At 34.2% G+C, this 22,522-nt stretch overlaps 2 protein-coding genes across 2 annotated transcripts; both read left to right on the top strand.

The window, feature by feature from the left end:
• Positions 1–7,663: 7,663 nt before the first annotated feature.
• LOC145823843 (zinc finger BED domain-containing protein DAYSLEEPER-like) lies at positions 7,664–8,287 on the top strand. Its single transcript, XM_082923372.1, has one exon. The coding sequence runs from the start codon at positions 7,664–7,666 to the stop codon at positions 8,285–8,287; it is 624 nt and encodes a 207-aa protein (XP_082779498.1).
• Positions 8,288–8,404: 117 nt separating this feature from the next.
• On the top strand, positions 8,405–8,812 carry LOC145823842 (zinc finger BED domain-containing protein RICESLEEPER 2-like). The gene has a single exon (XM_082923371.1). It carries the CDS (start codon positions 8,405–8,407, stop codon positions 8,810–8,812), a length of 408 nt encoding a protein of 135 aa, XP_082779497.1.
• The last annotated feature ends 13,710 nt before the right edge of the window (positions 8,813–22,522 follow it).

Below are 22,522 nucleotides of genomic sequence, written 5' to 3'. Positions count from 1 at the left end.
ATATGTGAATAGTTAGAAATTTTAATTTTTCAATTAATTCTGTTAAATAAAAAATTATGACAATGAAATATTTATAATTTTTCAAACCACAGGGGCAATTCGTATTTTAAGTAAACTGAAGAAGTGTATTTATAATTTACCATTTAAATTATGTTAAAATTTTTATTTTTTTCAATCCGTCATATCGAGACCAATTAAAAAAGTATATATATTTATTTGAAGATTTTTAAAAAAATATTAAAGACGAAAATAAATATAAAAAAATAAAACTTATTTTAACTTATTTTTATTTTTTCTGAATTTTTTAAAATGTTTTTAAAAAATTATAATTTCCGGATTCGTGACTGAATCTAAAAATGTAAAGCTTTTAGAAATTTTTTACAAAACATTCATCATAAACAAAAATAAGTCACAAAATAAATAAATAAATAAATAAATAAATATACTTCCTAAAACACCCCTCAGTGGCTGCAATGGTGGGTGATTTTTTAACATGGGATGGTAATCAATTTACATTCAATGGATGACTCAAAATCCGAATTTGATCATTATACGTTCGGATATGTCGGTCTGTCACAGTCTTGTTGAGTTAAGTTAAATAAGAAAAATGATATATAGAAGTTTAATTTTTTGGTTCATTTTTTAGAATCAGTAATATATTAAAAAGATTATTAATTAATGATTATAGAATATTTAATTATTAATTAATTATCTTTTTAACATATCATTGGATTTAGAAACTGGATCTAATTTTTTTTAGCCTAAATAGCAATACTCTTTAAATAATTTATTTTATAAGATTTTTCGTATATATTAACTTTGAAAAAATTAAGTTATAATTATATTTTCATTTTATCTCATTTATCTTTAAAAAAATGTAATATTTTAATTTGAATAGTGCTAGAGATCCACAATTTGATTCTTAAATTTACTCACAACGATGTGACAAGAGAGATAACTTTACACAATTGAGTATGTAACAAATTAAAAATTAATATATATCATCTCACATTGTAAAACAAATTATAATTTTTTTTTTTTTGAGTTTTAAACATTTTCTTTTAATCTATAAAACATGCTTATTTTTTGAAAAATAAAAATACTACTATTATGAATTAGCTTAATTTTTTCTTTGACAAAATGTTGCAAAAATAAACAATTTTAAAGTAAAATATAACGAATCCTACATGGTCAAGTCTAACCCACATTTATCGTTGGTCTTATGTTTAACAAATAATGAGACGGTTATAAATTTTCAAATTTGATAATTCTACCTAAATGAGTTGGTACAGTGAACCTGGTCATAATCTTGCCATCTTTATTTTTGGAACCATATCAGATTTTTCACTTTAATAGTTGTTTGGAAAACTGCAAAATAGGCAATTTATTAACTTATTTATTATAAATTATCAGGTCACTTATTTACTTTTCAGCATATTTTTTTTTATAAAAAACGTAAATTGCAAATATACTTTCTAAAATTTATTTAAAATACGAATTACTTCCTGTAATTTGAAAAATTACAAATATTTTTCTGTCAGAATTTTTTATTTAACATAATTAATTTAAAAAAATAAAATTTCTAACTGTTTACCTATATAATAATAAAATTATCTAAATTATTAATTGAAATAAAATTATAACATTATTAAAAATTATTAATTAATTTGATGATTTATTAATAAAAGAACCTCTTTGTTATGAAATTAGAAAGCTTATAGGACATGATATAATTTCTAAAAATACAAAAAATAATTTATAATTTAAATAAATCTCAAATGATGTATTCGTAGTTCACACTTCTAAAAAATAAAAAATGTCACTACATAACTAACTACATAACTAACCACTAACTTTTTGAATTCCCAAATGTCATGCTGGGTTTTGGTACAGGTTCATTACAACGGTAATATTATGTTATAATTAATTTATTTTAGAAAAACTATTAATTAATCAAATTATTTTTGACTAATTATTATTATTAATAATTTTTTTATAACTCACTCATCGTTTGAATTTGTAAATTAATTTAATATTTTGATAATTTCATACCAATAGATTGGACAAGTTAGAAATATATAGAAAGAGAATGAATATCAGAGAATATAAAACTTTAATTTTGCAATAATAAAAAAAAATATTTATTCAAATTCATAATACAAAACTCACAAATCAACGGTAATCATAATTCACAAATCAACATACAAAAATGATCAAACTAGAAAAATATATATATGACAAAATTGAGGGATCTGCGCATATCAATTATTATTGTGCGGTCATATAGGCTCATTTTGGATCCATTTCAATAATTTAAACCTTTAATTTTTTAAAATATATTAAATAGAACATACCTGCAACAAAAAAACAAATTAATTGTACATCATTAAACATTTTATCAAATTACATTTATATCAACAAAAATAAATAATAAATATGATTTAAAATATAAAACTGAATAGAAATTAGGCCTATATAACCACACACCAGTGGCTACTTTGCGAGGGCACAATTAGGCCTATATAACCACACACCAGTGGCTACTTTGCGAGGGCACAATAGCCACTCCACCTCCGGGGTGAGCGTGGTCGAATTAATTGATATTGGATTTAGGAAGATATTATTTGTAACAAGACTAATGTAATTTTCTTATTTTATTTATTTATTTGATTTATATATATATATATATACACACACATATGGGTCGGTTAGTTAATTTACAAGTAATTTGACAAATTATAAACTACAAACTAATCAGCTTACTATTTTTGATCATCTAATCGGTCCAACCCAATCTTCTCACTTTCTTCAATTGGTGCATAAATTGCATTTTATCCCCTTCAACCATGGCTGTATCAGTTTATTCATATCAACTAAAAATTGTAACAACTAATCCCTGTCTATAGAGTCTGTTTGGTAATTATTTCATTTTCAGTTTTCAGTTTATATTTACAAAAATTTTAAAGCTGTCATAAAAACTTGTTTGATAATTTTTTCTTTTATAAATAGTTGTCTCAGTTTATAAATTTAAGAAAAAAAATATAAATTCAAAAAATGAGTTTACGTTGGTTTTTAAATAGAAACTTAAAAATTTGACCAACAATTTTTTTTTTCAATTAATTTTTTTTTCAATTATAATGTATATGATCCCATTGTCATAAATAATAAAAAATAAATATAAATATTTTAGGCCGGAACAAACATATTTTTTAGTTTATATTTTTAAAAAATTTCAAATATTTTGTTCAAACCAAACGCATTTGTAGTAAACAATTTATTAAATTTTTGTAAATACAAACCAAAAACGTAAACGTTACGTAATTACTTTCAATTTGGACCATTATAACTAAAATATCCTTTCATCAATTGGACAAATTACATTTTACCCCCTTAAACAATCACACCATATCACTTTATCCCTCGAACTATCACCTACCTAATATCACTTTCAATTTGGACTTTTTTTTTTTCATTTCATCACTGCATTAATTTTTAGTTTGTTAAAAAAAATTAAAATAAAAAAAGAATTCACAACCAAACAACAAAAACAATTATGAAAAAATCTAATTTTTTTTTCACTAAGTACATGAAATATAAAATGTACTAGTTTTTTTATTTCATGTTTTTATTTTTATTTTTTTGTCTTTAGTGATTTTTTTAAAAAATTCTTCAAAAATGTTTAAATTTTAGGTGCATCCAAAAGTTTCAATTTTCCACCTAAAATATGAAAAAATAAAAATAAAAAACTCAAAAATAAAAAAATTTATTTAAAAAATAACTTAAAAATTGTATTTTAAATTAAAAATCAAATATTATTTTTAGTTGAAAGGGTAGGGTGATAGTTTAAGCAGGTAAAGTGTAATTTACTCATATAGTTAATAGGATATTTTCGTCATTAAGGTTAGAATTGAAAAGAATTAATAGATATAAATATTACAATTTTTAATTTAAGGAGGTAAAATGATATGAGACAATAATTTAAAATGTAAAATGTAATTTTCCCTAAATTGGGGGTCGGCTTGCAAGGGTTGTCATCTTGTCGGTTTTTATACGGCAGCAAAAATGTTTAAAGACATGCTCTACTTTATAAAAAGAATGAAAGAGGGATAGGAGTGAGATAAATTTAGGATTTTTTTATTTTTTTATTTTTATTATTTTTATTATTTTTATTTTTTCTATGTCCCTAGACATTCAGAACTACAATAATAGTTCAGGTCTCTCAAAATACACTCAACTATTTTGGACAAAATTACCTTTTGGTACTGCTCACGCACGTATAACCTCATTATTCACATTCTACACAATTGAACCTTTCATATAGCAATTCTGATTTAGACCCAACGTATTAGATGTTTTGAATCCGAGTTTCATTGTCTTCTACAGTTGCTCATGTCTTATTTCCCTTTACTTCTCTTTGAGTTTGGCTATTGGGATGTGTTGGTTGCATTTGGAATAGGTTGGTAGCATGTTTTTCAAACTGTTGCTGTCTAGAATTTTGCTTCTTCGCTCAAGCGTCACTTCTTGCGCTCGAGTGGTCCTTGTGAACTTTCTGTACTTTTACAGGTCTGTAGAGATACTGGGGGTTGGCATTTTTAGCTCGAGCGGTATTTTTTGCGCTTGAGTAGAGTTCACTCGAGTGAGCCTTTTTGTGCTCGAGCAGTGGTCTTCTATTTGTAAAACTTCATGGAGTTGGTATTCTTGCTCGAGCGAAGATTCTTGCGCTCGAGCGATGCAACTTATTGTGTCTGGTCGCTTGAGTGACACTTCTTGGGCTCAAGCGATATGTGTGTATATCAGTTCATAAGAAGCCACTTTTGAATCATTTTTTCATTTTTCTCTCTCTAAACATTCCAAAAACACTAAATCCACACCCTTTCTTTCTAAACCTCCACTTCTCTCTACAAATACACCTAGATCCGTCGAGTTCCTCAACCATGTCCCTTTGTTTAAAAAAAATAGAGCATGCCATGGGCTTCCTTTTGATCCAAACAAAGTTAGGTTTCAACATTTTTGAAGTATCTCCATTCTCTCTTTCATCTTCTAAGGTTGAGGTAGGAATTCTCTGCACTTTCTTTTGATTTTTAACTTAGATATGTGTCTTTATAAAACAACATTGCGATTTGGAGGAGATTTGGACAAACCTAGGGCTTGGCTTGATTTCAAAAGAGAGATTTTCGAATACTTCGTTGGAAATGATTAAGATAATGTAATTATTGTTGAGTCATGATGAATGAGTGGATTTTTACCTTTGAAATTGGTTTATAAAGGAATGGGGGTTTTACCCTAAATGCATCAAATGTTGATTTTTAAAGGATAAATGAAATTGGTGTTGGAAATGTGGAATTTGGTTGATATTGATAAGGATGGTGGAGTTGGATATACATTATCACTGACATCTTGAAATATGGAAAGTTTACCTTTATTGAAAATTGTTTATCTGTTTAAAAATATTTGTTTTAGGCTATCGATGGAAGATAACTACGATTGTTGTAGAAATTACATGAGAATTATGAGAGTTGAAACTATTTTCTCATCCATTTGCATCAAGCATTATTTCATATTTATACATTAGAAATGTCTACCGTTGGGAAGTATGTGTTGTGTCATTGAAATAAGTTGGCCTGAGTGTCCATAGTGAAAGTCCTAGAAACCGTGCGTATGCATGGGTGCCAATCTCGCGGACGAAATTTCTGTGAAATGGCAATAGTAGTGTTTGTATAGCCTACGTTTACATGGGTGCCAATTTACTTTCCTGTGGACGGAATTTTCATGAAAGGTTGAATTGTTTTGAGATTTCCAAAGTATGATTCACTGCCCTATTTTCTACTGTAAAGTAAATGATTTATGAATTACGATATTAACATGGCATTGCATGGTTTTGAAAACAGATATAAAATATTTTGTGCACGAGCATTGCACGTGCATTCACTTTATATCTTTGTTAAGATTCATTTATTGGGTTGGATTATTTTTATTAGGTTTTGGCTCACCCTATGTGAAAAAACATTTTCAGGTGCTGATGAGATACCTCCACCAAGGCAATAACTTTTGGAAGGACTTGGAGCAAAAGCTTTATTTTCTGTATTTATTGTATTTATTTTGTACAAGCCAAGGATTTAACTATATTGGATTTGAATCCAATATCATTAAATCTGATCTAATTAATCCGATCCGAATCCAATCCGAATCCAATATAGTTAAATCTGATCTGATTAATCTGATCCGAATCCAATCGGATTTAACCCGAATCCAATCGGATTTAACCCGAATCCGATTCGATTAATCTGATCCATTTATACAAATCTGAATCCGAATATCTATTTAATTCGTATCTTCTTAGCTCGATTTCAAACGGGTCGAATTCGGATAAATCCAATCCGGTCCATTTGTTTGCCCAATCCGATTACATTGAATTCCCATAAACGAAATCATATCTTAGAATCAAATCTCTCTCTCATCGTCTCTTTCATCATCTCTCATAGAAGAAATCACATTAGGTTTGAAAATCAGATCTTTCATAATCAGATCTCTCTCTCATCGTCTGAAAAGTGCTCTCTGCTGATTAAGTTCATCATTTGAAGATCAAATCTCTCTCTCATCATTTGAAAACGCTCCAATTGACGACGATGAACTTAGCCAAATCTAGCTCTCTGCTGTTTCTAATCTAGGTATTCTTCTTCGAGCACTCTCTTCCATCTTTTCCGATTACAGTTAGGTGGATCAATCTCGAGCTGAAAGCCTCCCATTTTCTCTCGATCTGAAAACCTTCAACAGGGCTTTGGCTTCTCACGATCTCAAATCTCTTTACACCCCCCACCAACAGGCTTGTCATTTCCAACCCACATTTCGTTTTTGCAGAAAAATCTAGGGTTTCTTGTGGATCTGTTTAGATTCCATTTATATGGATTTTGGTTTTGATGCCCTGAATTCGCAAATGTTCTATGCTTTTTTGAATTATACGTACCAATTTGCTTCCATTGAAATTGGTGTGCTTATATTTAATAGGGTAGTTGAATATTTTATTATCCTTAAAGGGTTCGCATTGTAATCTTTTTCAATGTTCATTTATTGTCTAGATTCGAATTGTTGTTTTGAGGGTTTATATAAGAGCTATGTGCTTGTGTTTAGGGTCTTGGAAGTTTTGTACAAAGCACCAACTCTTGAGGAGAGTAAATGTCAGATCCTGAGTCTCATTTGCTTTGTTTGATTATTTGAAAATATTGGTTGGTTGTAGAATCAGACTTGCCCTATGTTTTAACTAAGAAATGCTTAAGTTGCATGGTATCTTTTGATGGACGGATATTTTCCTTTCTAGTGGAATCATATTGTCAAGTTTTTCTCCACATTGAATGTGGTTTATGAGGTTTTCCTTCATGTTAACAATTATTCATAATTTTTTTTATTATTTTATTTTTTAGGCTGCCAATTGTGAGTTTGATTATAAATTGGGTTATTAGTTTTGTTGCTTTTAAATGAATTTTGCATGCCCTTACAGTAGATTGATCACATGCATACAAGTCTATATAGTTTCCAAATTGAAGTGTCTGGTGCACACTATGTTTGTGCTTGTCTGCAGTTCTGTTCACTGCATAATTATCTTGCCAACTCCTCCTCCTTTATGTTTGATTTCTTGTGCAGTGCATATTGAGTTTTTGAGCCAAAGATGCCTTCGGATTATAGCGAACCTATTCTTGCTGATGATACCGAGTTGGATGACGATGTATCTCAAGGACCCACAAAGAGGATTCGAAAACTAGCTTCAAAGGTATGGGATGACTTTGTCAAATTCAAAGGACCTAATGGAAATGACATAGCTAGATGTAAGCATTGCAATAGGGAATTTGTTGTAGAGAGTAGGAAAGGGACTAGTCATTTAAAAAATCATTTGTCGAAGGCATGTCCAGTACTCAAAGGACCAAATGCCCCTAGGAATGCTAGTAAGGTTGCTTCTGAGTCTATTCCTAAGGCTGCAACTTTTAAATTCAATCAAGAGAGAAGACGTATGGATTTTTCTAGAATGGTAATCATGCATAATTATCCTTTTAACATGGCTGAGCATGAATTTTTTGAAATATTTTGCAATAATCTTCAACCAATGTTCAAACTTGTTTCTCGTAACACTATTAGGGCTGATGTCCTTGATGTTTATGAAATAGAAAAGGCCAAGTTATATCAATTTTTAGATGAACTCTCTTCTAAGATCACCTTGACAACTGATATATGGACTTCAGACCATCAGAATTTTGCCTATACATTTTTGACTGCCTATTATGTGACTAATGATTAGGAGTTAAAGAAGAAAATCCTTGCTTATAGACGCATTGATTACCCGCATGATGGAGACCATTTGTTTTGCTTTATCTAAGATCTAATTTTAGAGTGGAACATAGATAAGTTGTTTTCAATGGTAGTCGATAATGCAACGAGTAATGATGTCATGGTAAGACTCTTAAAGCGATGGCTACATGATCAAGGATTACTACATTTGGGTGGACAATTGTTTCATGTGCGTTGTACCGCGCACATATTGAATTTAGTTGTTCAGGATGGTTTGAAGGTGATTGCGAGTCTTATTTCAAAAATTTGCGAAAGTGTGAGATATTTAGGGAGGTCTCCTTATGGAAAACAAAAATTTGATGTTGCAGTGAATCATGTTAAGTTACATCATAAAAAGAAAGTCCCCATGGATGTTCCTACCAGATGGAACTCCACTTATTCAATGCTTGAAGCTGCATTAGATTTGAAAAGTGCATTCCACCGCTTAGGGCAAATTGACAAACAATATAAGCAAAATCCTTCTGAGGATGAGTGAAATGTAGCAAATGTGATTTGTGGGTGCTTGAAGATTTTTTTGGATGCTACATCTCACTTTAGTGGTACCACTTTTCCTACTTCAAATGTGTTTTTTCCCGATATTTGTCTTATTCAACGTGAAATGAAAAAACGAGAGCAAAGTGAGTATGATTGCATTGGATTGATGGCCGGTCCAATGAGAGTGAAATTTCAAAAATATTGGGAAGAATGTTCTTTGGTGTTAGCAATTGCAGTGGTTCTCGATCCGAGATTTAAAATGGACTTGGTGGAATATTACTTTGTGCTTATTTCTAGTGTTGATGCTAATAAGCATATTCAGAGGGTTCGTAATGGTTTTGTTGATCTTTTTTTATGAGTATAGGAGTGGTTCTTCTAATTCTATGAGTTGCATTGCACTTGTTTCTGAAAATAATAGCTCAAGTGGTAGTCAATTGGTTGTTAGTTCTTTGAAACAAGAAAGTTTGGCTATTTTTCATACGTGGTATGCCCAAGAACGTGCTTCTAACATTCATGCCTATAAAAAAAATCAGAGGTGGATCAATACTTGGAGGAGTTGGTATTTCCAAGTAATGAGAATTTCAACATTCTACATTGGTGGAAAGTAAATAAAGCAATTTTCCTACTTTGGCAAGGATGGCTCATGATCTTTTAAGTGTTCCAGCTACTACGATTGCATCAGAGGTGACATTTAGTGTAGAAGGTAGGGTCATTGATAAGACACGTGCTTCATTGCTTCCAGATATTGTGGAGGCCTTAATCACTTGCAATGATTGGATTGAATCGAACAAAAATAAAAGTAACTGAAATATTGAAGTTCTTAAATAATTAGATGTTCATTAGTTTAGTTCTATAAATATCTTGATGTCATATTATTTTGAAACTGCAGATGTAGAAGAATGTTGACATGAGTAGATGGATTGAATTGAATCACTTGGTTTGTCATTTTCATTGTGATAGGAGAAGTTATCTTAAGTTGGAGAGTAACACCGTGTTCTATATGTGGGTTTTGCTTTTCAACTTTTGTTTTATGTTATCTTAAGCTGAGCTTTTGTCTTTTGTTTTCTGTTATCTTAAACTGAACTTTTGTTTTCTGTTAGAAGAAGTTATCTTAAGTTATCTTAAGATGTAGCCTTGTCACTGGCACATATAGGTCAGTATATATCTTATCTTTGCCTTTTACAATCTGGGTTTTTTCATTGAATCATATCTGTATGTGGGTTTTGCTTTTCAACTTTTGTTTTTTGTTCTATGTCCTGATTTGTGCTTTGTAACCTTTGTTCTATTTTTGTATTCTCATGTTCTTTTGTTCTTTCTTTTTGTTTTTGTCCCCTGCACTTTTGTGCTCTCATGTTAAAGATTCCTTCACTTTTAGCATTTATTTTTCTAATTTGAAGGGTTGGTAGCAGAGTTTCTGCCATTATCTCTTGAGACATGCCATGAGAATTACATTACATTACATACTCTTTAAGATATATGTCAATTCCAATTAAAAACATTTATTAGTCTTCCAGGGTTGTTTTTCTTGACTACTTCTCTTTCATGGCTTGTGTTGTTTGCTCTGTGCAGGTTGAATCATTGGAATGGACAATTGAAGCTTTAATGACTAAGAACTCACTGCAACTATCTTTTTTTGACTCTGTTGACAACGCAACATTGCTTTTGACAATTTCTTATCCAATTACAGTGTCCTATTTTTGATCCTGCAAATTTAGAAGAGGAGAAGAATATGCTAAAAATAAACTATTTACGTAATCAACCTTGTCAGATTGAGGCATAATCTGTTCTGTTGTCTCTCCCTTCAAATTTTTTTGGATTTTCGATGACCTTTTTTGTCTGTTGTTCTTCTTTACGGTTGTATTATGCGACAGTTAATTATGTTGGAACTATTTCAATACTAGAAGCCATTTCAGTTATTTCTTCTGGTCTTGTTTTTAATCATCTTGGGATTATTAGGGGTTTAGTTTTTTTATTTTAGCTTTAGGCCAGCTTGATTTACAGCTATTTATAATTTCTAAATGAGACTCGGTTACTTTTAATTGCACTTCTCAAGAAAGGGCAGAAAAGGGCCCAAGTTCAACATGACTTATAGGTTGTGATTTTTTCTATTATTGAGTCCTCTCAATTACCTTGGAAAATGTTGTAATGATGGTTCTTCTTGGGAAACCCTTCCTTTTCATGACTTTTAATTTCAATTTTTCCTTTTATGTGTAATATGTTGGCTCTGAAGATTTCCAATTTTATCAAATATGCAACTACTTTCATGTTCATTTTTCTATTTGATGACGAAATGCATAATTTTCTTACATTTTGTTGTTGGGATTTACTCATGTGTAGAAGGATATACTATCTACTCTAAAAAATTGCAATCATGAATCATGATGCTTTATTGAGTTGACCTGTTTTTTTTTTTATAACACACAGTAGAGGACTTCATGCCTCTCAATATTCCCATGTGCCTATTATAATTGATATTTTATTGACTTTATCTATCAATGGGTGTATTACCTACAAAACCCTTTTGCCTCCTCTCACTTATCCTAATCTTCCATTTCAATCTTGATCTCATCCCACTGTCTGAATTTGCATCTGATTACTCAGCCTTGGTCTACAAGAGCTTTGTAAAGCAAGAATTATCAGATCCAACTGGGGTCTACTTACAAGTAATCTCAACACTTCATAGGTCTCTGATTTCACAGTCCTTCAATGCCAAGGTCTTCAAAACCACCACTGGTAGTGGCTATGGCTGCTAACCACAGAGAGAGAGAGAGAGAGAGAAAGAGAGAGAGAAGAAGAAGAAGAAGAAGAAGAAGAAGAAGAAGAAGAAAAAATCGGATCGAATCGGATTATACGGATCGGATATCCATTTAACACGGATCAGATCGGATTGTAAGTAATATGATTTTTAATAATTGGATTCAGATTCGAATTAATGGTTATCGGATCGGATGGGATTCCAATGGATCTGACCCGGATCCGACTTGTTGATAGGCCTAGTTGGAACCAAGTATTGACTTGGAAAGCTGCAAGCCTTTAGAGCATTTCTTATATGTTTAACTTGTATTCTATTTCTTTATTTTGCAACATATGCTATAGATTCAGGGCCTATGGATATATACCCACATATGTTACTTTTTTGTAAACTCAATTACACTTAATGTAAGATGATTATTTCATCTTTGTTGTTATTTATTAATGCTGTGGATAGGTTATTGTTTTTATTTTCAGGGCATTACATTTCAACATTCCACTATCGAGCCTCTCACCATCCAACTCATGATTCTAACTGTAACGTCCTGAAATAATTACAATAAAACCATCCACAATATTAATAAATAACAATACCATTTTGAATACAATATCATTTTCATTTCATATAATCCGAGTGTACAAAAGCTGTCACATGCAGTTGTACATTCATAGGTCCAAACCTTTAATCTATAGCATGTGCCATAAGTTGAAGATGTGAAATAAAGGTTAAACAAATAATAAATGTCCTAAAAGTTTACATCTTTCCAAGATAATACTTGGTTGCAACAAAAATCGATTTAAATCCAATACAGTTAAAGCCCTTGGCTTGTATAAAATCAATACAGCAATACACAAAAAGAAGCCTTCGGCACCAAGTCTTCCCAAGCTATTACCTTGGTGGAGGTATATCATCAACACCTGAAAATGGTTTTCCCACATAGGGTGAGCTAAAGCCTAGTAGAGATACTACAACACAATTTATAAATCTTAACAAAGATATAAGGTGAATGCATATGCAATACTCGTGCAGAAAACATTATATACCTCTTTCCAAAACCATGTAATGCTATAACACAATTAATAGAACCATTTCCTTTATAATAGAAAAACAAGGCGGTGAGTACAACATTGTAAATCTCTAGGTACGTGTCTGCAAGTAGACTATACAACTATTACCAATTTGTCATTTTTACTAGTATTAACCGGAAGGCTTGACACTTATCCATGCGGGTTTCTAGTCTTTCACCAAGGACACACAGGCCAACTTAATATCGTAACCACACCCTCTACCCAGATTCACCAAGTATTCACCCCATTTTCTAAAAACAAATATACATTTTGAATGTGTTAAAGATGCGACAATGTTCAATGCAAATAGATGAGAAATTAGTTTCAATTCACCTAATTCTCATGAAATTTTTACAACAATCATAGCTATCCTCCACCGATAGCCCAAAACAAATATCTCTAAACAAATAAATAATTTCCATAAAGATAAACCTTTAAAAAATCTCAAGATCGGAGTGATAATACATATCTAACTCCACCATCCTCATGAACATCAATTCAATTCCACATTTCCAACATCAATTCCATTTATCATTACAAAATCAACATTTGATATTCTTAGGAAAAAATCCCCTTTCCTTTATAAATCAATTTCAAAGACAAAAATGCATCATTTCATCATAACTCAACAATAAATACATTTCCTCAATCATTTCCAACAACCCATTTGAAGACGAGAGAGAGAGAGAGAGAGAGAGAGTGAAGGAAGTATCGCATAGCTAAGTTAAAAATCATAAGAATGTGTAGAGAAATTCCTACCTCAAGCTTAGAAGACGAGAGAGAGAGAGAGAGAGAGAGAGAGAGAGAGAGAGAGAGAGAGAGAGAGTGGAGGAACATCAAAGACGTCAAAAATCAACTTTGTTCCAATTAAGATGAAGCTCTCTGTGTGCTCTACATTAAAAAAAAATGATTAAGGTGGAGAAATCAATGGATCTAGGTGAATTTGTGTATAGAAAGTGTGTTTTAGAGAGAGAAGCTCTAAATCTGAGATTTAGAGAGAGAGAGAGAGAGGTGTGAAAGAGTGACTCAAAAAGTGAACTTTATGACTTGATATACGCGCAGACCACTTGAGCACAAGAATGGTCGCTGAAGCGACCAAACACAACATGTGGGATTGCTCGAGCGTAGGAATCACCATTCGAGTAAAAAATACCGACTCCCAGAAGTTTTTCAGATAGAAGACCACCGCTTGAGCTCATGAATGACTGTTCGAGCCAACACCGTTTGAGTGCAAAAAGTGTCACTCGAGCGAAGAATGCGACCTTGTAATAGTTTTGCTGACCTACAAAAGTATTGGGAGTCAACAAAGACTATTTGAGCGCAAGAAATATCGCTTGAGTGAAGAAGCCAAGACCTGAGTAACAATAGTTTTGAAACACAGGCTACCAACCTATTCCAAATGCAACCAAGGCACTCATGCAATGCCCTATTTTTTATTACTCGGGGTAACGTAACCAAATCCTTTGTTATAATATAATTTCAGAGATAACGTACGGAATTTCAATACATCAATAAAGACAATTAAGTAAAGGTTCTCTCATTTGAATACACAATGAATGCAACATGAGACATAATTACAATAAATTGCCCACATGCTTGTATCAATACATGAAAGGGTTCAGCCCTTTTTACAACAATGGCATTTAGCCAACAATTAAAAGGCCCCATGGCCAACAGATAATGAAGATCCTCAACCTTGAAACACTACTCAATGTTCACGTAAAAAGGGGTTAGCAACGTGGGATCAACATAAAGTCCAGTAGGGATCCCAACATGATCATAAACAATAACAACATATAGATAGCTATGATCATGAACGCTTTAAGTCATAACATATACAGGAGTGTCAGTTTATATATGAAGATATACTTGCATAGATATTTTTCCTCAAAAATGTTCAATTTCCTCAGCAACACAACCATTCATCTTTCATTCTTCGTGTTACCTTTTTAATTTTACACTCACCCGACGACAGCCAGTTTTCGAACCAATCCATTGAACCCAATTACGTTTCTTCGATTACCGAACTTATACCAATTTCTGATTAGAAGTATCCCAAACAAACTTGAGGACGATACATATAAAGTACTCCTCAGATAACCATTTAAGACAAGTGACATCCTCCACAAAATAATCATCACTATGCATGAAACACATAAGGAGGACTGAGATAAGAACGAGAAACCCATCAACGCTCGACCTGCCTCAACATGGTATGCCAAGGATACACCATTCCAAAACTCATGCCAACCAATCACCAGTTGGAAGGTAATGGTACCTCTGCCAAGTTCTCCAAGCACTAGTTGGAAGGTACTGGTACCCCACATTCTCAAAGCAACCAATTTTTCAGGCGCTAGCTGGAAGGTAATGGTACCCCTTATTCTCAGCGTGTACACATTTCCAACTATCACACAATTCAACAAACAAACATGATTCGAGTGTACTACATACACAAAAATCCATTCAACATCACAATGTCATCCTTTACAGATTACTAAGGACAAAACCTCTAAGCAATAATGTTTAAACACACGTAACGTGACAATTCGATGGTCACTCAACCTTAAATCCAACAACAATGATAATGACAACAATAATCAAATATTTCAAAATCCAACCTCAAGTTTAAATTCTAAATTTACAATACATCATGGTTTCACTATTTTCTTCAAAATCAACCCTTTTGTTTTCCAAGTTAACTTGTCCAATTCTTTTCTTTCCAAAGACCAATTTTCACATTTCAATAAAACTGCATCCATTGCTCGAGGGCAAGAATCACCGCTCGAGCGAAGAATGGACCTTTCCAGTACTTTGCAGACCTGCAAAAATGTTGAGAGTCTTCAAACACTACTGAGTGCAAGAAGTTTCGCTTGAGCGTAGGGAAAAAATTTAGGGCAACAATGGTTTTAAAAACAAGCAACCAACATGCTCCAAATGCAACTAACACACCCCAATAACCAAACTCAATGAAGAATAAGGGGAAACAAGACATGGACAACCAAATAAGACAATGAAACTTAGATCCAAAACATCAACGAGTCACATATAAAGCAGAGTTGCTATAACCTCCCCCTTAAGGAATTTTGTCCCCGAAATTTAAGGTAAGGCCAAACAAAGGCAACTCAAACACAACTGGAAGCACAACCACCGACTAAGCATTGGATCCATACTTAGGATAGATTCTTGGATTCCAACTCACATTTTGGGACCCTAAAGACACCGAAACAATGAAACTCAAAGAGCAAAACAGGAGTGCCTCATCAACCCATACCAATCATTAGGCTTGCAAAACAAAATAGAAACAACAACTGCACACATACTAAAAGCATCAAGCAAACGACAACCACCACAACAAGACCGCACACACTTGAGTGCTCAGCACTTAGAATACTGAAGAAATTTCCACAACAAAAGTCTTAATAAACCCACATAGGATAAGAGAACTCCTAATAGGATAAGGTCAGAGACAACAACTTGGTATGAAAACCTCACTAGCTCTAAAACATTCCTCAAACCATCACCCAAACCAAATTGCAATTCAAGTTAAGTCACTTACACAACACCCATCATTTTAGGTAAAACAAATGATAACCGAACTTAGTTAAAAGAAAATTTTCATCCTTTTCTCGATTCTTTAAAAATCAGTTTCTTGAATGCAAAACATTTCTCATAAGTGCCAAAACTCACACCAATCACAGTTAAAACACATTTTCTTCTTTTCAAGTAAAACTCCATATTTTTTTATTTTTTATTTTTAAAATTTTCCTAAAACAAGGATGTAAATCGAAATATACAATCATCCACATGTTAGTTGCACCAAACTATACAGTGAAATTTCTGATTACAATTTAGATTAGCTCCGCAACATCTCCATTAAACAAGGCCATCCGAGGCTATAACTCTAGGAAAATTTCATTTTCCAAATCAAGCTTGACGACCATTATCTCATAACATCCATCACCCTTACCTGATGTCACAACAAACGCATAAGTCAAATTTATATAACAATCTTTGATAAAATAACAACCGCATTCTCAATGCAACAAAAGACAAGAAAGTTCATTATCTTGAAATTCTCTTTTATCATAAACATCGTCATAAGTCATCACCCACACAAGGCGTAAGGAACACATAAAACAATGATCCCATGCACTACTCCAACCCAAGGAGTTCCACCAATTTGTCACAAGCTTCACTCAAGCTTCTATACCTCAGACGTGAGGCTTCACTCTCACTAAACCATCCTAAGACACTTACAAGGTTATAACCCTCTTTACCAACTCTAAGCTAGACCTCATGGGACTATTTGTCAACCACATTCCAATATCAACTAACCGTTTAGCCAACTTGATAAAACTAGATGCTCGGTACCAAATACCGACACATCACCCAACACCACCACTTCTAATGGGGTTTCGCACACAAATTCCTGGTACCCTTTGAATCACCCCGAATTCCTCCAAACTAGACTATACCTCCATGGTTCCTGAAGAAGGTCAACACTCCTATATCTATCTGATATGCACATCCTAAAACCTCAAACATTATACTGACATGGTCAACGACAATCACTTAATTCTGGACACAAAGGAATCCTTACCAATGCCACACTCACTATCCACGAACAACACCATTCTTCCTTCCAAGAAAAGCCTCTAACAGTTAACCATTAAATTCTCCCCTCACTCTCAAAACTCCATCCAAGATCTAATAATAACTCAACACACACACCACCCTTCTCACAATCAATAGGAACACCATGGGCTCACTGACCAACAAAACCAATATGCTAAACATCACACACAGTACTATTCTCACTAACCTGAGATATAACTTTCACATTACCTCAGACATTCTCACCTAACTTTGCCAATTCCACAAAACTTTAAAGTCTCATATTCCCTTAAACTCAACCCATCCAAGGCCTTACAACTTATGATACCACCACACCAATCATAATGACCACGAATTCCCCGTTCTTAACAAAACAACTTCCAAACCGAACAAAGCTCATAGGCCATCACATAACCATCTCATAATTTAATGTCTGACATGTAAAAACACTTGGGTTATCTATCCCATTAACAACTTCTCATTACACATATATATAAAAGAGAGTTTGAGATTCAATGCGTGCCCCCCCAAATACATGAGGATAAACAAACAACAATATATATATATACAACACATAATCATGATGTTTTAGCATCCAATAGTACACCGGTCAACAACAAAAGTTCATATATTAAACCTTCAGTCTCTAATACAAAAGCCCTTCTTGAGAGGAGTACTATTGTGATGATTGGAAGTCAACCCTTGTGAAGCCCTCGAAGCTTGGCCTATACGAGCCAGGTATCTGTTCCACACTTGACTGGACTGAAGGAACTGAGTCTGACTAGGTTCTGAACACTCAAACAATTCACATGCAATGGGCAAAAACGTCTAACTTGGCCCAGATAACCACAATCAAAACAAACAGTAGACCCCTTACTCCGAGACTGGCTTGAAGCTTGAACCTCACTAGACCTCCCAACTGATGAGTCCAAAACCTCTAATGAAGACAAAGACTGAGCCTGAGATTGAGCATGCGCTTGCCTTCACCTCTTATTGAGCCTAGATCGCTTATGAACTGTAGGAGTCGCTAAAGTGGCCTCCTCCCTAACTCGACCAACACTCGTAACCATGGCCTCCACATGGGCCGCCACTTCAACTAGAGCATAGTAATTCTTCCACAGAGATCTAGTTACCTTCTCCCGAATATCATTACATAACTGCCTCTCAGACTCATAACAACGACGCTCCTCTATTGCCACCAACTCTGGAGCAAACCTCGACAAACTAGTAAACTGCATCTCAAACTGTGCCAAAGGAGTAGCATCTTGGTGCAACTCAACAAACTGTTCCCTCAATGTTTCCCGAGCAAAAGGAGGGAAGTACTTGGCCAAAAAGGCCTTGGTAAAAGCTACCCACATGTTACCTACGGTGTTCTTAACAAACTTCCACCAGTACCCTGCATCACCCTTCAATAGGAAACTCGCCAAAGAAATCATCAACTCCTCATCTTCGACTCTAAGCATATCAAGAGTCTTGCTAACTTGCTCCAACCAATCCTTTACCTCCAATGGTTTAGCCTGCCCCACAAACTCCAGTGGATTGGAACGAAGAAACTCCTTAGTAAGCTTGAGGGCATGCTCATTGTCACCCTCATTGAGAGCTAAATCATTCTGTACCACTCTCACAATCTCGCATACAACTTCCTCGCTGACAGCTGATGCTGCAATGACAGGTGCTAAAGAAACCGTTGTGCCCCTATTGGCACTCCTATTCCTAACTCGTCCTCTATTTCCTTGTGTAGACCACCTATAAAATCAAAACAAGACCAACTTAGTGCACAACACCACAACCCTTTCCCGAGGCACACACACTCACCACCTTTAGGCTATAAGGCACATAAACCCCCAAACACATAATTTCTACTACATATAAACAATTAAACACTTAGTCACATAATCGAATTAAGTTCACAAGGATAACTACTAGTCTCAGAACTCTTAAGGAATTTTAATCAGAAACCACGTTGATCAAGATTGTTTCCGATAAGACCTCCAAACAAGTTCACCCGCTACAAGCACTACCCAAGAAGCTTAATCCCATGCTCACATAAATGCAACATATAAATCCTAACACTTATCCTAACTATATGCAATGTCCTCACAAAGCATAGCAAACTTGATGTGGTAAAATCACTTCCCACGAGCCCAAAGTATTCAAACCCAACTCGCTCTGATACCTAGTTGTCACGACCCCAAACCGCCCCTAGTAGTTTGGTACCATGATGGCCAGTAATCCGAGATTACCGAAGGCCAACTTTCAAAATTCACACACAATCAGAGTATAAATATATGGGGCTCACAAGTACGGAAGCAATATATACAAATTAGATTAGTCCATAAGAGTTGTGCGTAAGTCAAATGAAATGGCAAACATCTACATAAGGATTACAACTTAGTTACAAATGAAACAAAGTACAAATTACATCTTGATCAAAAGGCTTCTCAAGCCGACGTATGCAAAATACAAATATTACAAGTCAAGAAGCATAATTTTCAAGACTGCCGACGTAAATACAAGTCAAGCCGACATAACCAAAAATCCAAAACAAGCTCGCGAATCACATCTAGGCGTCATCGCCTTCTTGCTCATCACCAACATATATATAGAGAGGGTGAGCTTGGATACTCAGTGAATGATATAGATAATAAAGGGGTTTGCATGAATAATAGCCGAAGTCTTTTCAAAACAATACATGTCAAAACTTTACATAACAAGGGATGGACAAATCTTCAAAGCTGCAAGGGATGCTTACTAGCATCAACATATTACATATGATGACATTCCGGACAAACAAACCCACACGGTAAACCGTTAGTGGCAAAACAAAACGAAGCAAGGGAGATATCTCAAACAAGGGTGCTACAAAAGTTTAGAGTCCTCTAGCACAAAGGACCTATGTTACAAAGGCCCGTAGCCCTTTAACACGAGAGTACTGCAAAAGTTTAGAGTCCTCCAGCACGAGGGACCTTTAAAACAAGATGTGCTGCGAAAGTTTAGAGTCCTCTAGCACAAAGGACTTTCAAAACAAGATGTGTAGTTGCATTATAGTCCCCTGGCACTAAGAACTTTCCGAGAAGGTCATCAAAACAAGATAATGCTTGACATACAAAATAGGGACAATCGTTCATGCTTAACAATACTTTTCAAAACAAAGCAGAGCAAAGCTTATCAAAACATTGATAACATAGCTTTATTAAAAATACCACTCACATAGTTCTTCAAACATCGGGGTCAAGGCAAGTCCCAGTCCTACAAACACATGGCAAAGTCTATTGAATGCACTTCTCAAAACAAGTCTTGCATGCATGCAAATGACCTCGGCATTCTTCAAAACTAAGTCAAATCAAATCAAAACACAGTTTCTTATCGCTGGAAAACAAGCTGGGCAACCACCAGGTCTAGGCCAAGGTCCCACACCTCCTTGCCGAGGTGTGGCCTCGATGGCCACAGTCAAGGAAATGAAGTCGGGAAAATCTGGGTTTCCCTCTCTTGAAGAACATGATGAACATGAAGAACATGAACATGAGGAAGATGAATGGAAAGATTAAAACTTGTTATTACAAAATCTGAGATTTCATGCTAAGAATCCGAAATCATGGACCTGGGTACCCATACTCGAGGATCTTACGAAACAAACACAAAAACATGGTTCTAGATGCAAACTTTCGGATCAAAACAAGACTTTTCTTCAAGAACACATGAAAACCATTTTCTCTTTCTAAAACCAACTTTAAATCAATGCATGATGTGCAGAGCAGGTTTGATCGTGCAATGCAGCTAGATGATCAATAAGAACAACAAGAGTAGGTTAAGATTCTAACCTCAACTCGAATCTAACGGTTCAAGCTTCAACGATCAAGCTTGGAAGTTCACTCTCTCTCACTCAAAACTTCTCCTTCTCCTTCCTAGAGCCTCTCTCTCTAAAAGACAAGATTTGATACAAAATGATATGCTTTCTCGACAGTCACTGACTTAACCCTTTGCTGTGACACGTGGCATCGGCTGATTGGCTCTACTAAAAAAGGTGACTGACTTGACAAGACAAGACCATGACAAAGTGTGTTCAACAAGCTAGACGGCAAGAGCACTCCGGTAAGTGATGATCTCGGCTAAGGGCAAAGCTTCGGCAAGTAGGGTGACAACGACATCGGCTTGGAGGGACAACACCTGACTAAGCTGTGCCACACCTTGGCCTAGATGTGCCACATCTCGGTCTAGGTCATACCATTCCAGGAACAAAATCACTAGGGTGCAAGGATAAACATCTCGGCCTAGATGATACACATCTCGGCCTTGGTGCTGAACACCTCGGCCTAGATAGAGACATCTCGGCAAATATACCAAGGTGAAGATGGAGGTCAACCGAAGTGGTTACAAGATAGTTCTAAGTGTAGAAAGGTTCCACGGTGTCTAGGCTTAAGATGACCTCGGCAACACACCAGGCAAGAACAAGTATGCAAGAAACACTCAAGTAAAACAAGACAAGATTTGCAAATGCACATAACACAACAAGATCATACATAAATGTATGCAAGTATAACTAAGTTGAAGTGAGGGTTGTTACACCAGTTGTAAAGTGCCGCTTTTTATTACTCGAGTAACATTACCAAATCCTTTATCATAATAAAATTTCAGAGCTAATGTACAAAATTTCAATACATCAATAAAGACAATGAAGTAAAGTTCTCTCATTCGAATACATAATGAATGCAACATGAGACATAATTACAAGAAATTGCCTGTAGGCTTCAATCAATACATGAAAGGGAAAGGGGTCAACCCTTTTTACAACAATGGCATTCGGCCAACAATTAAAAGGCCTCATAGCCAACAGATAATGAAGATCCTCAATCTTGAAACACTTCTCAATGTTCACCTGAAAAATGATTAGCAATATGGGATGAACATAAAGTCTAGTAGGGATCCCAACATGATCCGAAACAATAACAACATATATATAGCTATGATCATGAATGCTTTAAGTCATACCATATACACGAGTGTCAGTTTATATATGAAGATATACTTACATAAATATTTTTCCTAAAAAATGTTCAATTTGTTGAACAACACCACCATTCATCTTTCCTTCTTCTTGTTACATTTTTAATTTTAAACTCATCCGATAACAACCAGTTTTCGAAACCAATCATTGAACCCAATTACATTTTCTTCAATTACCGAACTTATACCAATTTCACTTTACAATTTCTGATTAGAAGTATCCCAAACAAACATGAGGACGATACATATAAAGTACTTCTTACATAACCATTTA

This window comes from Camellia sinensis, chromosome 4, assembly GCF_055761805.1.
Source record: "Camellia sinensis isolate YWXY chromosome 4, ASM5576180v1, whole genome shotgun sequence".
Lineage (NCBI taxonomy): Eukaryota > Viridiplantae > Streptophyta > Magnoliopsida > Ericales > Theaceae > Camellia > Camellia sinensis.
Note: the sequence above shows the minus strand (reverse complement) of the source record. Positions and strands in the feature narration are given on the sequence as shown.

Excerpts from the sequence above, each read along its gene's own strand:
- LOC145823843 (XM_082923372.1), top strand. The coding sequence starts at position 7,664 with ATGCCTTCGGATTATAGCGAACCTATTCTTGCTGATGATACCGAGTTG.
- LOC145823842 (XM_082923371.1), top strand. The coding sequence starts at position 8,405 with ATGGTAGTCGATAATGCAACGAGTAATGATGTCATGGTAAGACTCTTA.